This window comes from Triticum aestivum, chromosome 3B, assembly GCF_018294505.1.
Source record: "Triticum aestivum cultivar Chinese Spring chromosome 3B, IWGSC CS RefSeq v2.1, whole genome shotgun sequence".
NCBI classification, from domain to species: Eukaryota; Viridiplantae; Streptophyta; class Magnoliopsida; order Poales; family Poaceae; genus Triticum; species Triticum aestivum.
The window spans coordinates 705,227,788-705,237,208 of record NC_057801.1 but is presented as its reverse complement, the minus strand read 5'-3'; the positions used below and the strand labels follow the sequence as shown (position 1 = coordinate 705,237,208).

The following is a 9,421-nucleotide window of genomic DNA, read 5'->3' as shown; positions in this document are numbered from 1 at the left end:
GTGCCCACAGAACAAAGGACAAAAAGGAGAAAAATAGCTAACTAAGAAATGTGGATGACAAAAATACAATGACAAAAATGTGGACACATGTTCTAAACAGCCAATCTGGAGAGAAAATACAATGACAAAAATGTGGATGCTGTCATTACAGAACCCAACCCACATGTTGGGAAAGTGTGGGTACTGTCACTTGAAATGATTCATAGATAGTGTGACTAAAAGGGCAATAGCATTAAAAACAAATTGCTTCATGGTAGTGTGATGTAGTATTGATCTTCGATAATCGGCAACAACAAATTTTCCTGTTGGTCAAGATCCATAAAATATATTGAAGTACTCCCTCCGTACCTAAATATATGTGGTTGGGGGAGTGTAAACTGAACTCCCCCAGCGACTTATATTTCGGAACAGAGGTAATAGATGGGGAAACAAGAAAGCAGAAGCAGTGATTTATTTGCATGCAATATCAGTTCCCTTGACTTCCCAGCTATTCCTCGGAGTTCTTAAACAGGATCACTAACCTTACCAGACTTGCCAATAGCCCAATCTTGGTTATGTTTGAAAGGGAAACAACCCATCAGCTTCTGTAACATGCTGAGAAGAGCATCTTCCAGTATGCTTTACAGGCCTGGAAATCATCTTCTTGTATAGTGTCTCATCCTATAAGTTTCGCGATCGATTGAATGCTAGAAGCCAAGGGATATGTGACCTTTGGAAGATGCCATACGTCTTCCCTATGTCTACAATCTCCAGGTATTATAACGCTCCAACTCATGCAGCCTGGGGAGTTAATTCTTAACGAGACTATTCATCTCTGCCTTATGGTTACCTTTCCTGTCTAATGTCCAAATATCATAACTCTCCAATTAGTTGATACCGGAAGGCTACAATATCTGGACACCAGACATAAGGGACGAGAATGTTAATCATTCAGCCCCGCTAACTGTACAGATGTCAAATCACCAGATGGCACAAGGCATTTTCTATCAACAAGATCTTAGTACCACTTGGTCTGAGAGATATAAGGAAAATGCTATACAAAAACATGATCCTGTACAGTTCAAACAGGGAGGCCTTCAAACCTGGTAAGCAAAGATGAATTAATTAGAGTCTAAAGAAATGAGCAAAACATGCACTCGAACACTGTACAGTTCAAAGAGCACAGATGAATAACAAGTATGGTTACATTTGAAGTGTCAACTGACCAATGGGCAGCACTGATACAACGTTGCAACCAACCAAAGTTATAAATAAAAAAAGATACTGATTAAATCAATACGAGAAAACATGGGTTCCCACTGATGGATGTTGTGACTTGTCAAATCCAGAACTATTGCAAGTATGTGTGAGGCTAGCTATTCCTTAACTAGGACATCAATTGATAATTTACCAGAATCGAGAGGAGAAACACCCAAGAAGACCCAAACCTTTTAGTATCTTGCTTACTAGGAGTCCAAGCAAGTGATAATTACGAATGCAAGAAGGCAACCCGCAAAGCCCACATTTAAGTATACCTAAAGCTAACCTTATGCTAATTTCAAATGGGGAATTGCACTAAGTTGACTTTAAGTATAGTTATATATCCGTTCCAAAAAACGGTATAGCTATATGCAGGCTTGGCGGGTTGGCCGATTGCATCCTTGACGAACAAAGTAAATATAGACCCCATAGGAGAACGAACAAATCAGTGAATCACATAACTGTTTACAGATACCATGAGTCCAAGATAATGACTAATGGTACTTTAACTAAGAAGCAACAATGTGTGCAGACAACAAAATCAAGACTAGTGTTCGAACTAAAGGGCATAATCAAAACAATACCTCATTTGAATCACTGGAATTTCGCAACTTCTGTCAGTGCAATTATGACCACCGCTCGTCTCAACTGACATCTATCCGACTATCCCTTGTTTTGTTTTATGTTCCTCGAAAAGACTCTGCACATGAATTCTAAGCACCAACTCTCTGACATCTTGCAGTTTCATGCTTCCATGTGGCCAAAAGATGTTTGGAGCATACACATGTCTACAGGAGTTCACTTGTTATTGCAAAGATCTCCGCACGTGTAAGCTATCAAGAAGCCTATTGTAAGCCACAATGTTAGGTATAAACCCTAAATCAAGCATTTCATCCAACACAGCCTCGCCTTCCTTCACCCTTCCCTGTCTACCAAACCCCTGCACCAGCATGCTATAAGTCACACCATCAGCCTGAAAACCTTTCTCCTTAGCCAGAATCCTCAGCTTGTTTGCATTAGAAGTCCGCCCAGCTTCACAAAGTGCCTCGAAGATAAAGTTACAAGAAATGGTATCTGGTACAATCCCCTCCCCAACCATCCTTCCCATCAACCGGCACACATCATCCAGCTTCCCCGCCTTCATCAAGCAATCCAGAACCGTTACGCCAGCAGGGACACTCAAGCAGGATGCCATGTTCCTCTCCAATACCAACTCCACCACTTCCACTGCTTTGTCTACCCTCCCAACATGGCACAGAGATTCAACAAGATCCAAGCAATCAAACCCTTCCGGCACCACTGCATCCACCAAAAACTCCTGAAACACCTCTGCTGCCTTCAAAGCCTCGCCTCCACGGCACAGCCCACCGATCAAAATCTGCATGGAAGCAACCGACAGCCCGGACCCAAGCTGCAGCATCTCGTGAGCAACCTTAAGGCCTTCCTTGTACCTGCCCTCTCTGAAGAACCCGCGCATAAGAGTATTGAAGCTCACACCAGTCGGCGCACAGCTCCGGTGCCGCATCTCCTCAAACCACCGCATGGCGGAATCGACGCCTTCGACACGGCAGGAGCTGTTGATGAGTATGTTGAAGGTGTAGGCATCCGGGACGACGCGGTGGACGCTGGTCATCTCGCCGTAGAAGCGGATGGCGTCGTTGTGGCGGTGGAGACGGGCCAGGGCGTGGAGGATGATGTTGTAGAACTCGGCGGGGAGGGGCGAGTCCGCGGCACGGCGGAGGGACGCGAGGGCCTCAGACGCCGCGGGGATGTCGCCGGAGGTGGCGAAGGCGAGGATGGCCTTGCGGAAGGTCGGGAGGAGGTCGGGGCAGGCGAAGATGGAGTCGTCGGCGCAGGGGCAGGGGCGGGAGAGGACGAGCTGGAGGAGGCGCCGCAGCGAGGGGAGGCGGCGGGAGGCCGCGAGGCGCGCGGCGAGGAGGCTCGTGAGCCGGTGGTCGGGGCGGAAGGCCGAGGAGGCGTCGGCGGCTGCGAGGAGGAGGTGGAGGTCGAGCGGCGCGAGCCGCGGGTGGTGCCGCGCGCGGCGCAGGAGGCGGAGGAGCGCCTCCGGGGAGGAGGCGTGCGCGGAGGGGAGCGACGGGAGGGGGCTCGGCGGCGAGAGGTGGGAGACGGCGAGCGGGAGGAGCGGCAGGGAGGGGTCGAGGGGGATGGAGGCGGGCGAGGTGGAGATTTCGGGGGTCTCCTCCAGGGTTTCGATCTCCGGCGAGATGAGGCGCTGGTGCTTGGAGATGATGGAGGGGAGCTTCCGCGCCAGGCGGCGGGAGGCGGCCATCGCCGGCCGCGGGAGGGAAGGGGGAAGGAATCAGGAGGAGTGTGTGGCCGGGTCAGTGAGATGGGCTTTAGCCCACGGGCAGAAACGCATTTGGTACAAGATCCACTAGCGAAGCCCAGAATATAGTAATTTTCAAAAACAAAAAACCCAGAATATAGTACGAATACTACTCAACTTCAAGTTATGGCTGTTTTTCATGCACTATACACTATCTCAAGAGGAATTCACAATGATGATAGTGACGCTATGGGCCATCTGGTCAGCGAGACGCAAGGCAATTCATGAAAGTATATTCCAGAGCCCTGAACATATTCATTGCTTTGTGGATTCATACCTATCAGAGCTAGGTGCAATTCAAGCTAAAGCTTTGACTACAGCGGCAACTACTAAAGCGAGTGTTACGAGCAGCAGGTGGCTTTCGCCAACGTCAAACCATGCGAAGATCAACGTTGACGGAGCATTTTCTCGAGATGGTATGGTGGTCGCGGCTGCTGCAGTCTGCAGAAAACGAGCTTGGAGAATATATGGGAGCATCGGCCATTGTTGTGCGCAACATAACTGATCCAACAAGCATGGAGGCCCTGCCCTGTCGGGAAGGTCTCTCTTTGGCTGAAGATCTCAACCTAGCAAGTGTCCATAGGGCGTCAGATTGTCAAGTGGTTATCAAGGACATTGAGCAGGGAACTAGTACCCCGTATGGTGCAATCATCCACGAGGTCAGAGCTCGGAAATTGTCTATGGCTAGTTGTCATTTCATATATGAAAGTAGAAACTCCAACTTTAAGGCACATCGCCTTGCAAAGCACACTTCGTCTTTAGATGTCGGTCGCCACATTTGGCTAGGTATGCCTTATGATCCAATTAATACCCCTGTAAACATTATTTCAGAGATTTAATAAAGCGTGTGTTTGCCTCAAAAAAAGTTACCTCTCAAAAAAAACTCGACTCCAAGTTTTCCCTCTGAAAGTACATTTTCACTTCAAAAAATCCATTGTGAGCTGTTGTAAAAAATCCAGTCTGGTTGAGAAATCATTGACCGAATCAAAACCGTGATCAAATTCAAAATTGAATAACTCAGTTGAATGAGAGAGCTCCCTGAGAATCATTTATCTAGTCAAAACCGTGAACCAAATCTAAAGTTGAACACCTCAACTGAATAAAAGGATTCCAAAATTATGGAGCATAGTGAATTAGAAGATTGACAAACCCAACTAATATTCAGACCGAATCAACACTAAAGTCAAAGAAAGAAAACTTGAACAAGGCGAAGGAGGATTAATCTTTCTTAGGGGCAAATGCTTAGGCACAACCATGGTTGACGGCGGCTAGGGTTTAACCCTATACAGTAATTCATGTCTGATGGCGCTCGCCGCAGAACGATGAAACCCTAACCATGTTCGTATATTGGGAGATTTGGAATGAGAGAAATGCTAGAGTCTTCCGTAACGAGGCTTCTTAACTTCGAGGATACAAGTGCAAATCCGGAGCAACCCTCTGGGTTTTGGCAGGGGCCTTAGAGTTTTACGAGTAATTCTGTTAGTCTTTTCGGCCTTCACAACTCGCCCTTTGTGGTCTTGTCACTTTAAAACTATGTCTCCTATTCTTAATGAACTAGATCGGGATCGCGCCTTGGCGCGAGGGTGCCGGTCGCAACATTTTGATCAAGCGGGTAATGCGGAGTCAGTAGTAATCCAGGTACAACATATGCATTCATGTAATCCAGGTACAACATATGCATTCATACATGATAACAATACAGTGAAGAAGAAACATTCAATTGTGATGAAAGCGAGACATAATGATGCTTATTATCGGCATCACACTATAAGGCATGATCAATTTTAGTGCATTCATAAGACCACAAAGCATAGCCACTCGATAGGAAATTTGGAACCAAAAGCACAACCACTCGACATGAACTTCGGTACCAAAAGCGCTATAATAGGAGAGGGGTAATAAGAGCAGGATAGGAGAGACAACTACCGACTCATAGCTACTAAGCATACTAATAAGTGTCTTCTTCATTCAACTAGATTTAGTGACATGTTTCAAGCCATCAAAAGGAAGCTTTGTACAAACTAAATGTGTTCAAAGTAATACAACTTTACGGTGCCATCGACAAAAGGAAATCTTGGCTCCGATGCGGCAATTTCCTTCACAAAAAGTTGAGCAAAACATGGCTAACAAAGAGCCCAACACATCATAGCCTGGATGTAAAATGTATCAAACCAAGTGATGCACCTGTCTAAAAAGGGCGAGTTTTGTAGTGACCATCAAAAGCAGTAAATAGCGATCACAGTAATCAAAACAGGGCAATTGTTATGGAACAATTCACATTGATTAAATACAAAATTCAAGACACACAAAAAATGAAAACATGGAAGGGCATAAGACTCACCTCAGGTACCCTACCTTTCTCTCCGGACTTCAGGTACACAAAAAAACCTCATCGTAAGAGTTTACCCCCATTGCCGCAGCATGGTAAATTTCCATACCGCAACAACAAACATGTTGTTTCATAGCCTACAAGATTGACAATTGCTTTTGCTAATTTTGAATGTACTATACTCATGATCAAAGCATGAATTGAATATTCAGATAGACTGCACCTCCCCTCCACAAATCACACACTCGAGTGTAAACATGACCATTATCTGAAACAGAGAAATAGGCAAGAGATGAATAAACCGCATGACACAGGGAATAAGTTATTTTTTTAATTCTCGGCAAAAAAGCACCACCGGCTACCCATCATCAATGAAGGAGCTTGTCGGGTGGTAGGTGCGACATATGCCAACGGGTGGCTTATCATTGTGGGAGCCAGTAAGACATCGCCGGTGCCTGGAAACGGGATGAGGCGAAGACATGCACGCCGGCGGATCTTACCCAGGTTGGGGGCTTTCCGTGGAGATAATACCCCTACTCCTGCTCCGCGGGGTCTCCGCATGATCACTAGATCGACAAGAAGCTACAAGAGGCTCCTTGAGCTGTTCGGTGTGAGGAGGAAGAAGGGCAAGGCTAGCTCTCTTCTCTCCTTATGGTGGTGTCTAAAACTAACTGAGATCAACCCTTTGCATGGGTGTCCCCGGGGGTTTATATAGGCCTACCCCCCGAGGGTACAATGGTAATCCGATTGGGCGCGGGCCCTAGCCGTCAGTGTCTATGGCTACCGGCTTCTCCGCCGGCCGCTGGGGCCCGCCGACTGGTGGGTCCCGCCGGCTGCCGACTCATTGGGCGACAGGCCGGCCCCACCGCTTGGGGGTCTTGTCGGGGGATGTTCATTGTTGCCTTGCCTCTGATGACGAGGGCTTTGTCGAGGTAAGCATGGCTACAGTGCCGCCGCCTCGCGGGCTCTCACTGTACCCTTACATCGTCTTGTCTCCTTAATGGTGCGCGCGCCCCGAGGAGGGGAGCAAGCCGGCCATAGGAAGCCGGCTGTGCCCCAGGCCGGCTGGAGGAGGCAAGGTCGCCTTCGGGCGTCTCTCTGACCAAAGGGGCCCGCCGCCTGCGGGCCGTACTGGCATCTCGTCGTGGAGGGTGTCATGACCAGCATGGCAACAGTGCCACGCCGGACGGGTGATGGCTGCCCCGTACGGCGTACTGTAGCCATGCGTACTCCGGGATTTGGGGGTTGCAGGCTTTACTGTTGCCACGCCCTGTCCCATCATCGTTATGGGGGTGCAGACTTTGAGGGCACGGCCCAGGCCGCTCGCCAGGGGCTGGCCTCTTGGAGTCGGTCTTCTTGGGCCGGCTTCTTGGAGTCGGCCCTTTCGTGGCCGGCTTCTTGGAGTCGGCCCTATCGTGGCGTCCTCCAAGAGAGTTTAGGGCTGGGCCGCCTTCCGGTAGTTGGCTTGTGAGGCAGCCGGTCAGAGGAAGGCGGCCCCGTGTCTTGGGTGCTCCAAGACTCGATCAGCCTGTTGTTTTCTCAAAGGGCCTAAGGGAGCCGGCTAGGCTACCCGTGGTCATTTACTCCAACAATAGTCCCTGAAGCTGGTTGGGCTTCGTGGCTGAAAGGGGGACGAGAAGCTCAGCCAGCTTCCTATCCCAAAGAGCCGGCATCTAGGAGCCGGCTTCACTTATGCATGCCTTCTCGGCGAAGTTTCTTCGAAATCTGAAGGCGGAAACCAGCTGGCTCGCTGGCCAGGCCGCGGGCTGGCGGCCCGCTGCCTGCGCGCCACATGGCACGCTTCAGCTGGAAGGGCCTGCCAACACACGCGCGTGACGGGACGCCGCTATAGATCGGGGCCCACCACTCCCACGCCTCGGCCCGGGCGCGGATCTTTTGCGGCCCGAACCGACCGCACGTCTTCCGACGGCGGTTTCCACTCGCCGTAAAGGCGCAATAATCGCGGGATGTGGGGGATTGGGCGCAGTTAATCCCACACCCCCCACGCCTTGCCTCCTCGGCTTCGCCGCGCGGGGCTATAAGTAGGGGGAGGAGGGGGAGCGGCAGTCGCTCGCACGCTCGCCCTCGCTCCGCCATTCCCTTCTTATTCTTCCTCTCCGTCGCCGCAGCGGCTCTCCACCGTGCCACCTTTCCGCCATTCTTCTTGGCATGCCGCAGTCTTGCTGCCACCGAACCGCGTGCTCTCCGTCGCCGCGCTTTCCGTCGCCCTCCCGTCCTCATGGCTCCGACGTCGAGCTCCTGGGATGGCTCCAACGTCCGTGAAGACCACATCAACTTCCTCCGCAAGACGTGGCGGCTGCCGGGAAGGGATCACGTGCGGGTCCATCTCGCTCGGGAGCGGGAGGTTTCGCCGGCGCCGGAGGAGGGCGAGCGGGTAATCTTCTACTCGCACTGCCTGCGGCGTCGGCCTGCCTGCGAGCGGCTTCTTTCGCTCGTTTCTTGAGTTTTATCATCTCCAGCCGCACCACCTCACTCCAAACACGGTGGTGTTGTTGTTGGTCTTCGTCACTTTGTGCGAAGGCTTCCTCGGCGTCCTCCTCACCATCGAACTTTGGGGGGAGTTCTTCCAGTCCAAGCTCGGTACGGTCGTTGCGGGCCTGCCGGCTCCATGCGGCGCCTTCATCGCCATACGGAGATCGACAGCCGACAACCCATTTCCGCCCATCGCACTGATCCAGTCGGTGAAGCTTTGGCAGAAATCTTACTTTTATGTGAAGAACGTCGCATCGCAGGGCGACTATGTCAATCTGCCGGCTTACATAGCTGGCCCGCCTGCTGGGAGACAACCCTCGTGGTCCTATCGGGCCAGGTCGCTGACGCCGGTTGGGGCTGGCGCCGTCGCCCGGCTTCGGGTGCTGATTTAGTCGGAGGGCCTGAGTGGGCCCGACCTGATAGCCGCCTTCGTGGAGCGCCGGGTGCTCCCGCTCCAAGGCTGCCCTCATCTGATCTGCCAGATGAGCGGCCGCTTCGATCCAAGCCGGCTGAGCACCAAGGAGATGCCGCACGACAAGGTATCTTACATGGTGAACTACATCGCCAACTGCAAGCTCACCGAGGAGTGGCGGTACGGCAAGGAGCCGTATTCTCGCGCCAACCCCCTGCCTGTGGTAAGCCTTCCTTCTTTTCTTCTTCTCTTGTTTCCCAGTTCTCTCTGGCCGGCTTCTGACCAGTCGGCTTGTTTTTAATCAGAACCCCCTCCTCCATCTGTCCGTCGGAACCATGGGGGCGGAACGCGAGTTCGCCCCTGATCGTGCGACGGACGACCTGGACGATCCCGACTTGGGGGCAGCCTCCTTAGACGACGACGCCGTAGGGGGAGGTGGCGAGGCAGGCGGCTCTGGGTTCACCACCGGTTTCGATGACTGGTCGGATGATGACGAGGCCAAACCTATTCCGCGCCGCCAGCCGGCATCCGACCATCAAGGAGCGGGCCCTTCTGGCGGGCCGGCTGCACGGGGCGGCGCACAGAAACGCCAGGCGGTGCC

The 9,421-nt window shown here is 51.6% G+C and overlaps 1 protein-coding gene across 1 annotated transcript; it reads right to left on the bottom strand.

The window, feature by feature from the left end:
- Positions 1 to 923: 923 nt before the first annotated feature.
- Positions 924 to 3,577, bottom strand: LOC123071882 (pentatricopeptide repeat-containing protein At2g36240). The gene is made up of 2 exons (XM_044495452.1): positions 1,824 to 3,577; positions 924 to 1,082 (listed from the first exon to the last, which is right to left on the bottom strand). Exon 1 carries the CDS (start codon positions 3,527 to 3,529, stop codon positions 2,045 to 2,047), a length of 1,485 nt encoding a protein of 494 aa, XP_044351387.1. The 5' UTR covers positions 3,530 to 3,577; the 3' UTR covers positions 924 to 1,082; positions 1,824 to 2,044.
- Between the last annotated feature and the right edge of the window lie 5,844 nt (positions 3,578 to 9,421).

Coding starts and splice junctions, on each gene's coding strand:
- LOC123071882 (XM_044495452.1), bottom strand. CDS start 3,529: ATGGCCGCCTCCCGCCGCCTGGCGCGGAAGCTCCCCTCCATCATCTCC.